At 43.2% G+C, this 20283-nt stretch overlaps 2 protein-coding genes across 4 annotated transcripts in view; one reads left to right on the forward strand and one right to left on the reverse strand.

Moving 5' to 3' along the window:
• EIF2AK1 (eukaryotic translation initiation factor 2 alpha kinase 1) overlaps window positions 1-20283 on the forward strand; it is a 39142-nt gene that overhangs the window by 12190 nt on the left and 6669 nt on the right. For 2 of the 3 annotated variants that reach the window (XM_010344796.3, XM_074390698.1), the window contains exons 5-11: window positions 142-241; window positions 1070-1150; window positions 4072-4171; window positions 5186-5246; window positions 7374-7701; window positions 10594-10705; window positions 12078-12178. In XM_010344796.3, coding sequence (XP_010343098.1) covers window positions 142-241; window positions 1070-1150; window positions 4072-4171; window positions 5186-5246; window positions 7374-7701; window positions 10594-10705; window positions 12078-12178 — 883 coding nt within the window. The remainder of the gene's footprint in view (window positions 1-141; window positions 242-1069; window positions 1151-4071; window positions 4172-5185; window positions 5247-7373; window positions 7702-10593; window positions 10706-12077; window positions 12179-20283) is intronic. The other variant, XM_010344797.3, reaches the window with a different exon arrangement.
• On the reverse strand, window positions 13416-20028 carry ANKRD61 (ankyrin repeat domain 61). Its single transcript, XM_010344794.2, has 3 exons — window positions 18800-20028; window positions 17459-17556; window positions 13416-14522 (listed from the first exon to the last, which is right to left on the reverse strand). Exons 1-3 carry the CDS (start codon window positions 19013-19015, stop codon window positions 13577-13579), a joined length of 1260 nt encoding a protein of 419 aa, XP_010343096.1. The 5' UTR covers window positions 19016-20028; the 3' UTR covers window positions 13416-13576.

Raw genomic sequence — 20283 nt, forward strand, 5'->3', positions numbered from 1 at the left:
CATTTAATCCCATCCTTTCCAGATCAGCACGACTTGTTATAAATGAGGTTTGTGAGGTTAGTAATCCACTGAGCATGAAATATCCTAGAACATTTTGATTCTCTTATGTTTTAATATTGATTATTTGTATTTAACTTTTAGATCAAGGGAAGTAGCCTTTGAAGCACAAACTTCACGTTACTTAAATGAATTTGAAGAACTTGCCATCTTAGGAAAAGGTGGATACGGAAGAGTATATAAGGTTGTCTTCCACATACTTGTTTTGACCTACTACTCTAAATAAGTGTCTTTTCAGACATTGTTTTTATTATTGATTGATTGATTGATTGATTCTTTCATTCATTCTGAGACAATCTTGCTCTGTCACCAGGCTGCAGTGCAGTGGTGCAATCTTGGCTCATTGCAACCTCTGACTCCCTGGTTCAAGCGATTCTCTGTCTTCAGCCTCCTGAATAGCTGGGATTACAGGCACGCATTACTACACCCAGCTAGTTTTTGTATTTTTCATAGAGACAAGGTTTCATCATGTTGACCAGGATGGTCTCGATCTCCTGACCTCATGATCTACCCGCCTAGGCCTCCTGAAATACTGGGATTACAGGCATGAGCCATCGTGCCTGGCCTGTTTTCATTATTATTATATGAAGTACTCAAAGGAAAATTCCAAAAAAATCATGTATATTTACTTTTCATTAAGATTTGTCATTTGCAGGGAAGTGGGCAGGTTGTAATTTGTTTCTAACCGTGTTGGTTGTTTACATGGATTTTGGAAACTTTGGATTTTTGATCTATAGTTAATTTTAATTAAAAGTGTGTTAGTAAAAAAAGTTGTGCTACTGTGTTTTGAGCTTACACAGACCTTTTGCTAACATTCCCAGCCTGGAGCTTCATAGGAGCTAGACTCCTAACGCTATCTGAAAAGCTCTTAGTCTGGCTGACTTTCCTGAACATAGTAAGGAGACATGTCTCTAGCTATGTTTTAGATTGTCTAAGCTCAGATTAAAATAACTTCTTTTTTCAGTTAAAATTTAATGACACAATATACTTTGTCTTTTCTTCTACTTTTCAGGTCAGGAATAAATTAGATGGTCAGTATTATGCAATTAAAAAAATCCTGATTAAGGGTGCAACTAAAACAGATTGCATGAAGGTATGATTTTTAGAAATTACTTATTTTGAATAATTGTGTATTTAGGTATTTTTGTAAGAGCAATACATGTATGTGTGTATATTTGGCAAAAGTAGGCGGTGTGGATTTCCAGATTACTAGGGATAGAGTTATAGTAAAGTATCAAAACTAAATTATTATTATTATTATTATCATTAGAGTTTTGCTCTTTCACCCAGGTTGGAGTGAAGTCACTTGATCTCAGCTCACTGCAACTACCACCCCCCAGGTTCAAGCGATTCTCTTGTTTCCCAAGTAGCTGGGATTACAGGTGCCTGCCACCACGCCTGGCTAATTTTTTATTTTTTTTAAGAGACAGGGTATTGCCATGTTGCCCAGGCCGGGGTGCAGTGGCTTTTCACAGGCGATCCCAGTGCTGATCAGCATGGGAGTTTTGACCTGCTCTGTTTCTGACCTGGGCTGGTTCATTCCTCCTTAAGCAACCTGGTGGTCCTCTGCTCCCAGGAGGTCACCATATTGATGCCAAACGTAGTGCGGACACCCTATCAGCATAGCACACTACAGCCCAGAACTCTTGGGCTCAAGCAATCCTCTCACCTTAGCCTCCCAAGTAGCTGGGACTACGGGCATATGCCACCGTGCCTGGCTAATTTTTATATTTTTAGTAGAGATGGGGTTTTGCCAAGTTGGCCAGGCTGGTCTCAAACTCCTAACCTCAGGTGATCCACCTGCCTTGGCCTCCCAAAGTGGTAGGATTACAGGAATGAGCCACTGTGACGACTGAATTATTACTATAATTTTTAAATGTCTTGCTCTCTCACCTAGGTTGGAACTCATGGTCTCAAGTGATCTTCCAGCCTTGGCTTCCCAAAGTGCTGGGATTGCAGGCCTGCCCCTACTTTTTTTTTTTGAGACAGAGTTTTACCCTGTTGCCCAGGCTGGAGTGCAATGGTGTGATCATGGCTCACTGCTACCTCGACCTCCTGGGCTCAAGCAATCCTCCCACCTCAGCCTCTCAAGTAGCTGGGACTACAGGTGTGTGCCATCACATCCCGCTAATTTTAAACTTTTTTTTTTTGAGATGGAGTTTCACTCTTGTTGCCCAGGCTGGAGTGCAATGACACAATCTTGGCTCACCACAACTTCCACCTCCCAGGTTCAAAGATTCTCCTGCCTCAGCCTCCTGAGTAGCTGGGATTACAGACATATGGCACTATGCCTGGCTAATTTTGTATTTTTAGTAAAGAACGGGTTTCTCCATGTTGGCCAGCCTGGTGTCGAACTCTTGACCTCAGATCGTGATTCCCCTGCCTTGGCCTCCCAAAGTGCTGGGATTATAGGCATGAACCACTGTGCCCGGCCAGTTTTTAAACTTTTTTGCCTAGGCTTGTCTTAAATTTCTGGGCCCACTCAACCCTCCAGTCTTGGCCTCCCAAATTGCTAGGATTACTAGCATGAGCCTCTGTGCCAGGCCTAAATTTTTATTTGATGTAATTTTTTATAGGCACTTCAGACCACATTTCAGGGTAATTTTTGGGGAAATTTTTTAAAATAAGTAATTGATATATAATATAGCTAGTTATGAAAAATCATAAGCCCAATTCCAGTTCCATCTTCTCCCTGACATGCTGTGTGGTTCTGGACAAGTTCCCCAGTCCTCTGAGCCACTTCTGTTACCTGCCCTGAAATAGTAGTGACAGTAGTGATTTTACTTACTATGCAGGACTGGAGTAGGAATCAGAAGAGAGAATGTTGATAAGGGGGCTATAAAAAGTATACAGTGCTATATAAATATGTCTTATTTAGTTGCTATAACAATTGCCATTTGTCTCTCAAAAATATTTCCATTATTTTGACCAGGCACAGTGGCTCACACCTGTAATCCCAGCACTTTGGGAGGCTGAGGCAGGCAGATCACTTGAGGCCAGGAGTGCGAGACCAGCCTGGCCAACATGGTGAAACCTTGTCTCTACTGAAAACACAAAAATTAGCCGGGTGTGGTGGTGCATACTTGTAATCCCAGCTACTCGAGAGGCTGAGGCACGAGAATCACTTGAACCCAGCAGACAGAGGTTGCAGTGAGCCAAGACTGTACCACTGTACTCCAGCCTGGGCAACGGAGCCAATACTCTGTCTCAAAAAAAAAAAAAAATCCATTATTTTAACATAGTTTAAATGTTTAAATTATGTTTAAAAACACCTCTCGTACAGAGGAGTTTTTTTTGTTTTGTTTTTTGTTTTTTTTCAATGGACTTTCACTATGTAGCCCACGCTGGAGTACAGTGGCCCAATCTTCGCTCACTGCAACCTTCACGCCTGGGGCTCAAGCCATTCTCCTGCCTCAGCCTCGCAAGTAGCTGGCACTAGAGGCGCATGCCACCACACCCAGTTACTTTTTGGATTTGTAGTAGAGGCAGGCTTTCACCATGTTGCCTTGGATGATCTGAAATTCCTGAACTCAGGTGATCCACCTGCCTCAGTCTCCAAAAGTGCTGGGATTATAGGTGTGAGACACCGTGCCCAGTCCAGAGGAGTTTTTTAATTTCAGATATTCCTCGTCTTATGTTGGGATTATATCCTGATAAATCCTCCTAAATTGAAAATATTGTAAGTTGGAAATGCATTTTAATATACATAGCTTAGCAAACATTGCAGCTTACCCTTCCTACCTTAAATGTGCTCTGAACATTCACATTACTCAGTAGTTGGACAGAATCATCTAGCACAAGCCTGTTTTATAATAAAATACCATATATCTCATGTACTGCATTTTGCAAGCTGAAGAAAAGATCAAAATTCAAAGTATGTCAAAATTGTGATGTCTTCACACCATTGTGAGTCAGGGCCCGTCTGTATTTTGCTCTGGAACAAGAAGTATTTGACTGCATAAACATTTAACAAGTTATCAGAAAAAGGCAGATCTAATTCCATGTCTCTTTTAGGTCCTACGGGAAGTGAAGGTGCTGGCAGGTCTTCAGCACCCTAATATCGTTGGCTATCACACTGCATGGATAGAACATGTTCATGTGATTCAGCCACGAGGTAAGCTGTTTTTGATGGTATGGAGTTGAAGCATTTGCAGACTTCAGCCTGTGGACCAAATCTGGCCTGCCCTTGTTTTTGTACATACCACAGGCTGAGAATGGTTTTTACATTTTTTATATAGTTAAAATAAAAAGAATTTATGAAAATTGTGTGAAATTAATTAAAAAAAAATTTTTTTTGAGACAGAGTCTTGCTCTGTCTCCCAGGCTGGAGTATAGTGGTACAATCTTGGCTCACTGCAACCTCCGTCTCCTGGGCTTAAGTGATTCTCCTGCCTCAGCCTCCCAAGTAGCTGGGATTACAGGTGCCTGCCACCACACTTGGCTAATTCTTGTGTTTTTGGTAGAGACGGGGTTTCACCATGTTGCCCAGGCTAGTCTCAAACTGCTAACCTCAAGTGATCCACCTGCCTTGGTTTCCCAAAGTGCTGGAACTACAGGCATGAACCTCTGTGCCTGGCCCAAAATTTTAATGTCAATAAATTAAGTTTATTAGAACACAGTCACATTCATTTATTTATTGTCTGTGGCTGCTTTTTAAATTTAAATTTAATTTTCTTTCAAAAAATAGAGATGAGCAGTCTCACTGTATTGTCCAGGCTATTCTCAAATACCTGAGCTCAAGTGATCCTTGAGCCTTGGCCTCCCAAATCCCCAAATCCTCCCGGTAATCCCCAAAGAGTTGGGATTACATGTGTGACCCACTGGGCCCGTGGCTGCTTTTATATAATAACAGAATTGATCAGTTACAGCAGGGTTCCAGGGGGCCATAAAACCTGAAATATTTACTATCAAGTCCTCTGTAATGTTGGCCAACCCCTAGTATAGTTGCGTGGCTTTGTTTTTAGCTTTCCTAACACGTGCCATTTGAATAAACTTTTTGTATTTTGCAAGAAGGTCATTTTTAGACTTGTAGTCTCATTTGATACTATTTGTATATTTTAACTCTGCCTTTGACTACAAATTGAAAAAGTGGGCTGTTTGAAGATTTTTGTTGTTTGTTTTTGTTCAGCAGACAGAGCTGCCATTGAGTTGCCATCTCTGGAAGTGCTCTCTGACCAGGAAGAGGACAGGTATGTGAACTGGTGTGTCCCTTTACATGTTAGGACATTACCTCTTGTCACCTGCATTGAGCTGTCTTTTTTTTTTTTTTTTTTGAGATGTAGTCTTGCTCTGTCGCCCAGGCTGGAGTATAGTGGCATGATCTTGGCTTACTGCAACCTCCGTCTCCCGGGTTCAAGCAATTCTCCTGCCTCAGCCTCTCAAGTAGCTGGGACTATAGGGACCCGTCACCATGCCCGGCTAATTTTTTGTATTTTTAGTAGACAGGGTTTCACCGTGTTAGCCAGGATGATCTTGATCTCCTGACTTTGTGATCTGCCGGCCTCGGCCTCCCAAAGTACTGGGATTATAGGCGTGAGCCATTGTGCCTGGCCTGCATTGGGCTGGTCTTCGCCTTTTGCTACAAGGAGCTCAGGAGGAATATTTTAGACTTTACTTATTTTCATTACAAAATGTTATTTCTTCCTCTCAGATATTTTCTGTCAGTATTTTCTCCCAAGCTAGAGTGTAGTAGCACGATTGTAGTTCACTGCAGCTTCAAATACCTTTCTCAAGGGATCCTCCTGCTTCAGCCTCCCGAATAGCTAAGATCCCAGTCTGCACCACCTTGCCTGGCTAATTTTTTAAAATTTTTAGTAGCGATGGGGGTCTCACTCTGTTGCCCAGTCTTGTCTTGAGCTCCTGTCCTGTCAGTATTTTAAATAAATGTTGCTGTTAGACAAATTTGATGTCATATTTATCAAAAGTTCATCAATAAGATTAATATAGGCTTGAAGGAACAGTTGAGTTACTCTGGATCTTTTTTTTTTTTTTTTTTGAGACGGAGTTTCGCTCTTGTTACCCAGGCTGGAGTGCAATGGCGTGATCTCGGCTCACCGCAACCTCCGCCTCCTGGGTTCAGGCAATTCTCCTGCCTCAGCCTCCTGAGTAGCTGGGATTACAGGCACGCACCACCATGCCCAGCTATTTTTTTTGTATTTTTAGTAGAGACGGGGTTTCACCATGTTGACCAAGATGGTCTCGATCTCTTGACCTTGTGATCCACCCGCCTCAGCCTCCCCAAGTGCTGGGATTACAGGCTTGAGCCACCGCGCCCGGCTACTCTGGATCTTTTTTTACATTGACCGTTTAATTTTCTTAATTTTAATTTTATTTTTAATTACTTCATTTTATTTTTTGAGATGGAGTCTTGCTCTGTTGCCCAGGTTGGAGTGCAGTGGCACGATCTCAGCGCACTGCAACCTCTGCCTCCCGGGTTCAAGTGATTCTCCTACCTCAGCCTCCCAAGTAGCTGGGATTACAGGCCTGTACCACCATGCCTGGCTAATTTTTTGTATTTTTAGTAGAGATGGGGGTTTTGCCGTGTTGGCCAGGCTAGTCTGGAACTCCTGAACTCTAGTGATCTGCCTGACCTGGCCTCCCAAAGTTCTGGAATTACAGGCGTGAGCCACTGCATCCAGCCTATTTTTTATTTTATTTTTTTATTGAGACAGGGTCTCGCTCTTTCGCCCAGGCTGGAGTGCAGTGGTATGATCTCAGCTCACTATATAGCCTTCAACTCCTGTATTGAAGCAAAATCCTTCCACCTCAGCCTCCTGAGTAGCTGGGACTACAGGCTTGTGCCACCATGTCTGGCTTGTTTTTATATTTTTTGTAGAGATGGGGTTTTGCCATGTTGCCCAGGCTGGCCTTGAACTCCTGGGCTCAAATGATCCTCCTGCCTTGGCCTATCAAGTTGTTGGGATTATAGGCATGAGCCACTGTGCCAGACCCGTACTTCGACTTTTTTTTTTTTTTTTTTTTTTTTTTTTTTTTTTGGAGATGGAGTCTCACTTACTCTGTCGCCCAGGCTGGAGTACAGCGGCACGATCTCGGGTCACTGCAATCTCCACCTCCTGGGTTCAAGTCATTCTCCTGCCTCATCTTCCCCAGTGGCTGGGAATATAGGTGTGTGCCGCCACGCCTGGCTGATTTTTGTATTTTTAGTTGAGATGGGGTTTCACCATGTTGGCTAGGCTGGTCTCAAACTCCTGACCTTAAGTTATCTACCTGCCTTGGCCTCCCAAAGTGCTGGGATTACAGGCATGAGTCACTGCCCTTGGCCCATTGACTTTTGTCTTTACTATTTTTTTTTTCAGAGACCAAGATGGAGTTAAAAATGATGAAAGTAGCAGCTCATCCATTATCTTTGCTGAGCCCACCCCAGAAAAAGAAAAATCCTTTGGAGAATCTGACACTGAAAACCAGAATAACAAGCCGGTGAACTATACCAACAATTTAGTCATAAGAGGCAATGGTGAATTTGAGTCCACCCCAGAGCTCCAGGAAAATGGCTTGGCTGCTTTGTCTACCAGTTTGATTGTGGAAGAGCAGCTGCCGCTCAGGCGTAATTCCCACATAGAGGAGAGTTTCACATCCACCGATGAATCTTCTGAAGAAAATGTCAACGTTTTGAGTCAGACAGAGGTAGATTACTTTCCCAGACCCTTCTCATTTGATGTTTGCCAGCAGTAATTGTACTGGGGACTGTTCAGGTGTGTGGCCTTCCCCCTTCCCTCTCTTGGCTCCTGCTCTTCTGCCCTGCATCCAGTCTCTTGTACTGGCCATGTTCTCCTTGCCATGTGGCCTTTGTATTCGGTTCTGCCTCCTCCACTTAGGTAACTCTTACTCATCCTTTTCCGGCCTCCGACACCCGGCCATTTGCAGTTCTAGATTATCTCAGGTGTGTACCTCGGAGTTCAAGGCCTCACTCACACTCTTTCTGTTGTATGATAGCATCGTGCTATAAAGATAAATTTATGCAAAAAGATTTTGCAGCATGACTTTAGGTGAGTCCCAGTAGGATTACCAGGTCAGTATTCTGGATATTCTTTTTCATTTTAAAATTTATTTTAGTTTAGTATTCAGGATGCTCTTCTTGAGGGTTAGACTGATAGAACCCTCCTTCCCTGGTCACACCACCACTATGCTTTCACTAGTATTTTAAGTAGTAATATTAAAAACATATGCTAGGTGCGGTGGCTCACGCCTGTAATCCCAGTACTTTGGGAGGCCAAGGTGGGTGGATCACAAGGTCAAGAGATTGAGACCATCCTGGGCAACATGGTGAAACCCTGTTTCTACTAAAAAAAATAAAGACAAAAATTAGCTGGGCATGGTGGCACACACCTGTAGTCCCAGCTACTCAGGAGGCTGAGGCAGGAGAATCGCTTGAATCCAGGAGGCGGAGGTTGCAGTGAGCTGAGATTGTGCCACTACACTCCAGCCTGGCAACAGAGTGAGACTCCATCTAAAAACAACAACAACAAAAAATCATGAACATTAGGCCAGGTGTAGTGGCTCACGCCTGTAATCTCAGCACTTTGGGAGGCTGAGGAGGGTGGGTCACCTGAGGTCAGGAGTTCAAGACCAGCCTGGGCAACATGGTGAAACCCCCATCTCTACTAAAAATACAAAACAGCTGGGAGTGGTGGTGTGCACCTCCATACAGCTACTCAGGAGCCTGAGGCAGGAGAATTACTTGAACCTGGCAGTTGGAGGTTGTAGTGAGCCAAGATCATGCCACTGCACTTTAGCCTGGGCAACAAGAGTCTCAAAAAAAAAAAGCATGAAAATTAACAGGGTCTACACGTAATCTGTCTTGTTAGGATTATAAAACTGTATATACCATCTACATAGACACAGTACAGAATTAATTTTTGTCAAGGAATATATGTTTCTGAGCCTGTGCTTTTTTTCGTTGTTTTTTTTTTTTTTTTTTTTTTTTGAGACAAGATCTCACCCTTGGCACCTAGGCTGGAGTGCAGTGGCATGATTTTGGCTCACTGCAACCTCTGCCTCCTGGGTTCAAGTGATTCTCCTGCCTCAGCCTCCCAAGTAGCTGGGATTACAGGCGCCCACCACTACACCTGGCTAATTTTTTTGTATTTTTAGTAGCGATGAGGTTTTACCATGTTGGCCAGGCTGGTCTTGAACTCCCAACCTCAGGTGATGCACCCTCTTTGGCCTCCCAAAGTGCTGGGATTACAGGCATTAGCCACTGCACCCAACGGAGCCTGTGATTTTTTATGAAACATAAAACTTTGAACACTTTCACTTGAATCTGGAGGACTTCAGTTTGGGGGACTTTTAATCAGAATAGTTTCATTTCTCTGCATTTTATTTAGAAAATTTTCTAAATGCCTAAATCAGATGGTATACACAGTGTGCTACAGTAAGCTTAATGCTTGCTTAACTTTTTATTGAATAAGTTATTAGTTAATTACGACGTGAAGCCAGAAAAAGTATATATACTTTGTAGTAAAGTATATAGAGTAGTAGAATATCATACAGCCATTCTTTGATGCTTTCTCTTAGCTTTAAAAACTGTTTATGTAGGGCTGGGCGTGGCTCACACCTGTAATCCCAGCACTTTGGAAGGCCAAGGTGGGCGGATCACAAGGTCAGGAGATGGAGACCATCCTGGCCAACATGGTAAAACCCAGGCTTTACTAAAAATACAAAAAGTACCTGGTGTGGTGGTGTGTGTCTATAATCCCAGCTACTCGGGAGGCTGAGGCAGGAGAATTGCTTGAACCAGGGAGTTGGAGGTTGCAATGAGCCGAGATCTCACCACTGCGCTCCACGAGATCTCGCCACTGTACTCTATCCTGGTGACAGAGTGAGACTCGGTCTCAAAAATTTTAAAAAAACCATTTATATAGTGAGCAGATTAGTTTCAGGACCAGTTCCTCAGGGTCAAAGTTGAGAGTTTCTGCCACTGACCCCTGCTTGACTTCAGCCTGACCCTGCTTCTGCTGGTATTACAACACCCGCTTTTTTCTTCTTTTTAATTTTTTTGAGACAGAGCATTGCTCTGTCACCCAGGCTGGAGTGCAGTGGTGCAGTCTCAGCTCACTGCAACCTTCACCTCCCGGGTTCAAGTGATTCTCCTGCCTCAGCCTCCCTAAGTAGCTGGGATTACAGGCACACGCCACCACACCTGGCTAATTTTTGTATTTTTATTAGAGACGGGGTTTCATGATGTTAGTCAGGCTGATCTTGAACTCTTGACCTTGTGATCCTCCTGCCTCAGCCTCCCAAAGTGTTGGAATTACAGGTATGAGCCACCTTGCCCTGCTTACAACCTCATTTTAATTATTGCTCTGCTTATCTGTTGCTTTCGTTAGACTCTGGGCTTCTTGGGTGGGCCTGTGTCCTCAGCAGTTCCATCTTGCAAAGGGAAGTTCACGCAGGTTAAATGACTTCCCTTGAGGCCCATTGTCTTGGCCTAGATTAGGCAGAAAAATATTTGTTGGTTAAATGAATACTGTGAGTGAACTGTGCAAAGATGGGAGCCAGCACTACATCCTCTCCTAGGCGCAGTACCACCTGATGCTGCACATCCAGATGCAGCTGTGCGAGCTCTCGCTGTGGGATTGGATAACTGAGAGAAACAAGCGGGGCCGGGAGTGTGTGGACGAGTCTGCCTGTGAGTACCATCTGGGGCTGCACGTGCTGAGCCAGGAAATAGACCAAGTCACCTCCTCCCCATCTCATATAGAAGTTGCTTCCGGTGCTTTATCTTCATTTGTATTTTTTATTCACTTTATTTTATTTTTTTGAGACAGCCTCACTCTGTTTGTCACTCAGGCGGGAGTGCAGTGGTATGCTCACTGCTTAATGTAGCCTTGGCCTCTCTGGCTCAAGTGATCCTCCAACCTCAGCCTCCTGAGTAGCTGGGACTATAGGTGCATGCCACCATGTCTGGCTGATTAAAAAAAAAAATTGTAGAGACGAGGTTTCATTATCCTGCCCAGGCTGGTCTCCAACTCGTGATCTCAAGCAATCCTCCTGTTCTCACCTCCCAAAGTCCTGAGATTATAGGCAGAACCTCTGCATCTGGCCAGACTTTTTCCTTTTTCTTTTTTTGTTTGATATGGAGTATAGCTCTTCTTGCCCAGGCTGGAGTGCAGTGGTGTGAACTCGGCTCACCACAACCTCTGCCTCCAGGATTCAAGCGATTCTCCTGCCTTAGCCTCCTGAGTAGCTGGGATTACAGGCATGCACCACCACACTCAGCTAATTTTTTGTATTTTTAGTAGAGACAGGGTTTCTCCATGTTGGGCAGGCTGCTCTCGAACTCCTGACCTCAGGTGATCTGCCCGCCTTTGCCTCCCAAAGTGCTGGGATTACAGGCGTCAGCCACCGCGCCTGGCCTCCAGACTTTTTATCAATTTTTGTGTTAGTCCTATAAAACCTCTGCATCCTCTAAATTCACTTATGTCATCATATATATATATATATATATATTTAATGTCATATTAAGAGATGAATTAATTTATTTACATTTTTGGGGGTGATATGCTGTGTCATTTTTGGAAAGTGATGCTTTCCAGATGATTGAATCTTGCTCCTGGAGCTAACATATTTTATCTTTTTTCTTATTCCATTATTTGTAATAATGTCTTTAATCTGCTGTGGGATAGGATACCAGATTTATTAGTATTAAATTCCAAAATGTCAGGGGTTGAAGAGGACTTAAACTATTGAATCTAGTTGCCTGATACCTGATTATAATACAAGGGAGGGCTCTGAGTGAAGTTAGAGGTACTTTCTTTCTGGTTGACAAAGTCCATCAACTGTTGAGTGCTGTTTTGTGATGGTTTCTTGGCTAGCTGAGGAGGCCTTCTTGCTTATTTCTAGGTTTTAGACCATTCTGCAGCATTGACCTTGTTGAAAATCTGAATGTTCTTAAGTGTCAGATGTTAATGTATTTAGAACGACATTAATATTTAGATGCTAATGTAATGAGTAAAAAAATAAGAGAAATAAAACTTTTTTTTTTTTTTTTTTACTTCAAGGTCCTTACGTTATGGCCAGTGTTGCAACAAAAATTTTTCAAGAATTGGTAGAAGGTGTGTTTTACATCCATAACATGGGAATTGTGCACAGAGATCTGAAGGTAAGTGGGGATGATGAAATCATGGAAAGCAGTGGTAGCTGACCATGTGAGGTGGTTCAGGCCTGTAATCCCAGGACTTTGGGAGGCTGAGGTGGATCACCCGAGTTCGGGAGATCACGACTAGCATGACCAACATGGAGAAACCCTGTCTCTACTAAAAATACAAAAAAACAGCCAGGCGTGGTAGCGCATGCCTGTAATCCCAGCTACTCAGGAGGCTGAGGCAGGAGAATCGCTTGAACCTGGGTGGCGGAGGCTGCGGTGAGCTGAGATTGCACGACTGCACTCCAGCCTGGGCAACAAAAGTAAGACTCCATCTCAAAAATTAAAAAATAAAAATAAATAAAATAAATAAGCAGTGGTAGCTTTGTAACAGGGAAGACTTGATGTTGGTTCACTGAATTAAATAAGATGGCATGTCCTATGTCATTTACTTAGGAGATTATGATTCCTGTTAGATAAATCATTGTTCCGTAGATTCAGAGTATAAAAACATTAGGTTGAATATTTTGTTTGTTTGTTTGAGATAGGGTCTCACTCTGTCACCCATGCCGGAGTGCAGTGGCATGATCACAGCTCACTACAGCCTTGAACTCCCAAGCTCAAGCAGTCTTCCTACCTCAGCCTCCCTAGTAGCTGAGACTACAGGCATGTGCTACCATGCCCAGCTAATTTTTAATTTTTTTTTGTTAAGATGGAGTTTGGCTATGTTGCCCAGGCTGGTCTTGAGTTCCTGGTCTCAAGTGATCCTCCCGTCCCAACCTCCCAAAGTGCTGGGGTTACAGGTGTGAGCCACTGCACTTGGCTGTAAGTTGAATTTAAAGCAGTAGATTTTGGACATTTGAAAATCCTCTGTTGAGTATGTTTTTCAGGTACTAAGTGTGCTCTGAGTACTCATATAATCAGTGGTGCTAAAGGTACTTAGTGTTAGCAGAAACGCTCATTTGTTTTTTCAGTCTTAGAGATAAACTGTATTTCTTTAATTGTTCATGTTAAAGTTTAACAAAATGGGATTTTTGGTTTTGCTGTTTAAAAAAAGTATATAATGACTGTTTGATTTTTATCCACAAAAGACTATCAAGAAAGAGAGAAAATATATTTGTTTCTTTGGCTGAAGAGATTTAAATTAATTTGCTTACTGTCCAGCCAGAAGTTAAGTCATGGGCATGAAAAAAAACCTAGGAACTCCTTTGACACAGGCTAGAAGGGAAAAAAAAAACACCTAGGAACAAAAATGTTAATAGGCAGATCACTTTATTTTTTGGAAAATGTTTAGGGACCAGTAGTGTGTACATTTGGGATGTAAAGGGTGATAGGTTAAGCATTTTCTGCTACCTGTCTAGCCAGAAAATGAAGTTTGAGTGACTGACATTCCCTGCTGCTGTGAAATTGGAGGTCTTATTTCAAGAGGTACACTGAGTCGTACCAACAATAGACAGAATTCCATATCTTCACTGGGAGAAGTTGCTTCAAGTGTTGTTTGTATTTCTCACCATAAATATTCCGGATGTTTCTTTTGCAGATATCCTGTAGGGATAAAGGTTTTTGTGATTGCTTTATTAGGGTGTCCCTTAAGAAGCGAAATTCTGGTAGCATGATTCCTGCAGGTAGAATTCCTTGGTTATTGGTCATTCTCAGAGGATAAGTGCGATTAAGAAGCCTGGACAGAAGTGCTGTGTGTCTTATATTGAAACTGCGCTGAAGGTACATGTAAATTGGAGATTCCCCGTTTTTTGTTAAAATATTAATATTTGCTTCAAATTCAAGCAAAAGATCAATTATTGGCTCTCTGCCTCCAAAGCATGCCTCGTGGATGGCTGTTTGGCCTTTGTAGTCTTGGGCATTGACTTTGGCTCCATGAGTGAGCAGCAGACGGATGCAGCTGACCCCCGCCCCGAGTAGTCGGCCTGCTTTGCTTGACGCAGTGCGCACTGCCAGCTTCAGAGCTGTGTTCCCCGTGGAAGAGACAGCACAGTTGACATTTGCTCCATAGGCAATGAGTGTTTCCATCATCTCCTTATTCAGCATGTCTGCAGCCATGTGAAGGGGTGTCATGCTGACTTCATTAATAGCATTGACATCGGCACCATTTTGGGCCAAAATGGAGAGAACTTGATCGTAACCGTATGTGATGGCCAGGTGGAGTGGTGATTGATTGTTGCTGATTTCCACCCTAGCGTTAACTTGAGCTCCATGCTCACACAAGGTGCGGAGACATGTGACGGCGTTATTCTGAATGTCTGTCAGAAACTTTTGCATTCTGTTGCCTGGTTTTGCCCACGAGGTGGAAGTGACTGGCCAGTGCAGTAGCAGTAAGTTGAGTGTGGTGAGGCCCCTGTTGTCCCTAGAATGGGTATTGATTACACGTTACACTGAATTCATGGTGGGAATGGCTCTATGTGAACAGTTAATGCTTATCAAGCCAGTATTTAAAGTAATACCCTTTAATTACCTTAAGGATGCGTTTCAAAATGTGTATTGCTGGGTAGTTTCTCAGGCTATCCCAGGGTTTTTGGGGGGATGTGGTGGGATGCATCACTACATGATAGGGCCTAGCTTCTGTTTTTTTATATATAACATTTTATATTTTTTTGAAACATTTTTTTTCACTTTTTGACAATGACATGAAGGAGGCCCAACTTCTTGGAGCAGCCTATTTTAACGGTGCTACAGTCCCTTCAAAGCTATATCTTAGTGATTTCTGTATCCCGGCACCTGGCACACTGCTGGTCTGGGTTGGTAGGCTTCCAGTGACATTGTGTGGACTTGAGTGGGATCTGTTATTGCCATAGAAGTGAGCCGTAAAGGCCCGAACTCCCGTTGACTCCATTCTTACTGGTTCTGTTTCTGCTCTCCTACCCAACATTTTTATGCATGAATGTGTAGGGAGCAGAAGAGGTGATGAGGGTTGAATCTGAACATGCTGTGGATGCTGAAGTTGACTCCTTGCTCCAAGCCAGGTGGAATTAGCATTTTACAACTTGGCCCTCATCTCAGAAGTGCTTCCGAGAATTCCTTTTTTTTTTTTTTTTTTTTTTTGAGACAGAGTCTCGCTCTGTCATCCAGGCTGGAGTGCAGTGGCACAATCTCTGCTCACTGCAACCTCCACCTACCAGATTCAAGCAATTCTCTCTCAGCCTCCTGAGTAGCTGGGACTACAGGCACTACAGGGACTATAGCCACCATGCCCGGCTAATTTTTGTATTTTTAGTAGAGACAGGTTTTCACCATATTGGTCAGGCTGGTCTTGACTGCTGACCTCAGATGATCCACCCACCTCAGCCTCCCAAAGTGCTGGGATTCAGGCGTGAGCAACTGAGCCTGGCCCCAAGAATTCCTTTGTTTTAGCAGAGAAAAGGGAAGGTTTATTATGTAAATCTAACTGCTCCACTGAAATTAGAAAGTGATTTTAGTGCACGTATATTTGTTTAGCATGAGGCGCTAGGCTGGGAATGTGGTGAAATAGCATGTGGCCCCTACCTCTGTGGGGCTTACAGTCTACTCTAGTAGGGAAGATAGACAAGAAACAATAAAACAGCTCAGTAAATACTGGAAGCAGGCTGAGTTCTAGAGAGGTGTGGGAGCTTCACACGGCACATGTGATATGCAGGGTAGGAAAAGGTCCCCTGAAGAGAACGGGGTGAGTCTGTGATGGTCCAGATGTGGAAGGGACTTCAAGAGGACTTGCAGAGCTAGGTGGGGTGCTCAGGGACAAGCTGAGAGCAAGACAGGTCAGGTGGGTTCTTCTGGAGTAAGGTAAGGATTTGGGGCAAGAAGTCCTATTATTATTATTATTTTTTGAGACGGAGTTTTGCTCTCGTTGCCTAGGCTGGAGTGCAATGGTGCGATCTCGGCTCACCACAACCTCCACCTCCTGGGTTCAAGCAATTCTCCTGCCTCAGCTTCCCGAGTAGCTGGGATTACAGGCACATGCCACCACACCCAGCTAATTTTTATGTTTTTAGTAGAGACAGGGTTTCACCATGTTGACCAGGATGGTCTTGTGATCTGGCCACCTCGGCCTCCCAAAGTGCTGGGATTACAGGTGTGAGCCACCACTCCTGGCCGAAGTTCTATTATTTTTATACTACTTAATTCTTTAATTCATTCAGATAGTATTACTGGGCACTTACTAAGTGTCAGGCATTCATGTGGTTGAGGTGGTGGAGATACAGTGGTGCACAAGATGAACTTCCCTTTCATGCTGTTTACCTTCTAGTAGAGTGTAATAAACAAGAAAATCCATTGTCTATTTGTATTTTATTTTTCACACCTAACTTTGGTGGTTAAACTTACTCAGGGCCATGACAAGGACTTAATGCATTCCCCACATTGCCACCATTGAGCACTTAATCCTCAGAATATGCATTAATTTGGCAAACTGTTTGTGATGTTGCATTATTCCCAGTACTTTTTTTTTTTTTTTTTTTTTGAGACGGAGTCTCACTCTGTTGCCCAGGCAGGAGTGCAATGGCATAGTCTCGGCTCACTGCAACCTCTGACTCCCAGTTTCAAGCGATTCTCTTCCCTCAGCTTCCTGAGTAGCTGGGATTATAGGCACACACCACCACGCCTGGCTAATTTTTTGTATTTTTAGTAGAGCTGGGGTTTCACCATGTTGGTCAGGTTGGTCTCAAACTCCTGACCTTGTGATCTGCCCGCCTCAGCCTCCCAAAGTGCTGGGATTACAGGTGTGGTAATGCGCCCAGCCTATTCCCAGTTTTTCAGAGTATCTTATCTACTCAGTAAAGACATTGATTCATTCATAACATGATAATGGGTAGTCTGTCACCTTGAAAACAAGTCCATAAATGGAGAAAGTGTATGAACTGAAAAAAGTCTATATCACGTATATCCTCACTTAGAAATGATTGCTGGTGAGGCCGGGTGCAGTGGCTCAAGCCTGTAATCCCAGCACTTGGGAGGCTGAGACAGTGGATCACTTGAGGCCAGGAGTTCGAGACCAGCCTGGCCAACATGGCGAAACCCTGTCTCTAGTAGAAATACAAAAATTAGCCAGGTGTGGTGGTGCACACCTGCAATCCTAGCTACTTCAGAGGCTGAGGTGGGAGAGTCTCTTGAACCTGGGAAGTGGAGGTTACAGTGAGCTGAGATTGTGCCACTGCATTCCAGTGACAGAGTGAGACCCTGCCTCAAAAAAAAAAAAAAAAAGAGAAAGAGAAAGAAGGAAGGAAAGGAAAGAAGGAAAGAAAGAAAGGAAGGAAAAGAAGAAAGGAAAGAAAGAAAGAAATGATTGCGGGTGCCGGTGGACTGACTTACCTGACTTCCGTGTCAGCGCCATGCCATAAGAGGCAGCGCAAACTCTGGGCCTTGTGGTGCTCGGCAGCCAGATGGATGGGGATGATAGACTCTGCATGCTTCGGAGAGAAAACAAAACATGTTACAAGTGGCCCTTGTAGTTAAAAATAACACTTGTGTCAGCTTGCCATGTTTGTGTTAGCTTGCCATTTCAAAGGCAATACATTTATTTAGTGTCTTACTGGCTCACTATTTTTCTGGTATGTGCATTGAAAATTTCCTTTTCTACTGCCTGTTTTAAATGGTCAAAACTCAGTTAATTCCATGTTATAAAAATCTGTATTTTACAGAAATGTGCATTTACTGAGGCACCAGAAATAATACTCAGAAGCTTTGGAAATTTTTAAAAGTTGATTCTTCTGAGGAGCCTATGGTCTGATATTAATGGCACTTGCTATGTCATTTAGTCCTTAAAGTAACCCACAGGGTGATGGACAAGTAGGTGCGGCATTGCGTTGTCAGCTGTAAAACCTGAATCTTCAGGGTTTTCAGATATAAGGCAGCATATGTTCTGTCTATGATTAGCAGAGCTGTTTGTGCCAGCGCTTAAAATACACACAAGTAGTGGTTTTACACCATTGCTGCAAGATAAGACAGTAAGGTACAAGAGAGGGTGATTTCCTTTTTGAAAAAAAAATTTTAATTGTAAAGGTAATAATTATTGTATAAAAATTTAGAAAATGAAAATGTATATATTAAAAAGGGAAAAACTAATTTTTGTTTGTTTGAGACAGAGTCTTGCTCTGTCCTTCAGCTGGAGTACAGTGGTGCGATCTTGGCTTACTGCAACTTCCGCCTCCTGGGTTCAAGCGATTCTCCTGCCTCAGCCTCCTAAATAGCTGGGATTATAGGCTCCTGTCACCATGCCCAGCTAACTTGTGTATTTTTAGTAGAGATGAGATTTCGCCATGTTGGCCAGGCTGGTTTTGAACTCCTGACCTCAGGTGATCCGCCACCTCAGCCTCCCAAAATGCTGGGATTACAGACGCGAGCCACCATGCCTTGGCTACAAAAGGGAAAAACTAATTTGACCACATGGAGGTTATCACTGTGGGTATGTTTGAGAGATGACATGAATGGTCTTCCAGCCACACAAGATCTGGTGTGTTCTCCTGTTGTTTGTGTATGACACGTATAGGGGAGGCTTAGCAGGCTTTGGAGAGCATTGCTGTGTGTGTGGAGTGAGCTGGAGTCATGCCTCGTAAGGGCTGTGAGCTTAGTGGATTCACCAGCATTAGATCATGCTCCTTTCTAAGCAGCCTGACTTTTTCCCAGAAGTGACTGAGCAGAAAAGAGGGATACCTGGCTCAGAAATAATCTGTTGCTGGTGGAGTCGGGCAGAATGGTGATGGGCTGGTTGACGGGGTGATTTCTCAACAGTGCCTCAATGGTAGTGCAGTCTTCGCCCATGATGGCTTCATAGAGTTTCAAGTGAAGGGCTACAGATGGGCCATCTTCCAGGGACTTGGGACTGTCAACCACCAGGTCTCTGCTTCTTTTCCTGGTTATATTCCCCATGGGAAAAACTTAAGACTTAGGGGAAAATGTTGTTATGGAATTGGTCAGTTTCAGTCTCTTTATGATGCTTCTTTCAGTTCAGTTCTAGAACTGTTCTAGAATTTATTGAGAATTGTATCTGTGAACATAGTCCATCAAAGTTTGTAACCAAATGTCCAGACTTTGTTCCTTGATCATATATAATGTCAAATGTTAGCAGTTTTTAGGGTTTTCTACTCAATCATAAAAACATATCCAAGCTATCATCTTACACCTTTATTTCTGATTTCTCTCCAATTCAAGCATAGTTCAAATAGTGATCAAAGCTAAAACAGGAATTTCTACATTAAAATAAAAAGCTAAAATTATAATGTTTAAAGTAAGAAAACTTTTAACCTAAGTTATTTTTTGGTTTTTTACTATAATAGAATCTTCTCTTTCCCCATTACCGGTTCAGTTTTTCACTGGCATAGGAATAGTTTGGGAGATGTTTTGGGTCTGCACACATTGCTTAAATAAAGCCATTTAGTGTGATCTATTAGTTCCCAACCCTGGCTAATATATATGAGTTATCTGGGAGCTTCTAAAAAATATCAAAAAGTTTTTTCATAGTGTGAGAAACATGCTCATCCATCCAAACTCAAAGAATGGACTTAGAGGCACAAAGAACAGTGAAAGTGAGACTTTAATAGCAGTCTAGCAAGATCAGGTGTCTGGTAGGCAGGTACAAAAAGGGCAGTTACAATAGGTAATTTATCTTCTAGCATGCAAGTCCCTCCTCTAGTTCCTCACTGGTCGGTACTATGGGGTTAAAATCTTCCCTGAAGTTGCCTAAGGTTTTTTTTCTTTTTAAGATGGAGTCTTGCTTTGTCACTAGGCTGGAGTGCAGTGGTGCAATTTCGGCCCACTGCAACCTCTGCCTCCCGGATTCAAGTGATTCTCCTGCCTTAGCCTCCCTAGTAGCTGGGGTTACAGGCCTGTGCCACTATACCCGCCTAATTGTGTATTTTTAATAGAGTTGGGGTTTCACCATGTTGGTCATGCTTGTCTCAAACTTCTGACCTCAGGTGATCTGCCTGCCCCAGCCTCCCAAAGTGCTGGGATTACAGGTGTGAGCCACTGCACCCGGCTGGATGTTGAGATTTTTAAAACTGGATGATTCTAACATGCAGGTGAATTTGGGAACTATTCCTCAAATATTTTTGAGGGGGCTGCTTGCTCCTGAGTTCAAAACACTTAACATTTGCAGGTTTTTACTATTTGTTTTAAGAAAGCCAAAGAGTTGACTT

Source organism: Saimiri boliviensis, chromosome 20 (assembly GCF_048565385.1).
Source record: "Saimiri boliviensis isolate mSaiBol1 chromosome 20, mSaiBol1.pri, whole genome shotgun sequence".
Lineage (NCBI taxonomy): Eukaryota > Metazoa > Chordata > Mammalia > Primates > Cebidae > Saimiri > Saimiri boliviensis.

Coding starts and splice junctions, on each gene's coding strand:
- ANKRD61 (XM_010344794.2), bottom strand. CDS start 19,015: ATGGGGAATATAACCAGGAAAAGAAGCAGAGACCTGGTGGTTGACAGT. Junction 17,557..18,799: donor ACAGATTATTTCTGAGCCAG/GTATCCCTCTTT, acceptor TTCTCTCCGAAG/CATGCAGAGTCTATCATCCC. Junction 14,523..17,458: donor GGCGCTGACACGGAAGTCAG/GTAAGTCAGTCC, acceptor TACCCATTCTAG/GGACAACAGGGGCCTCACCA.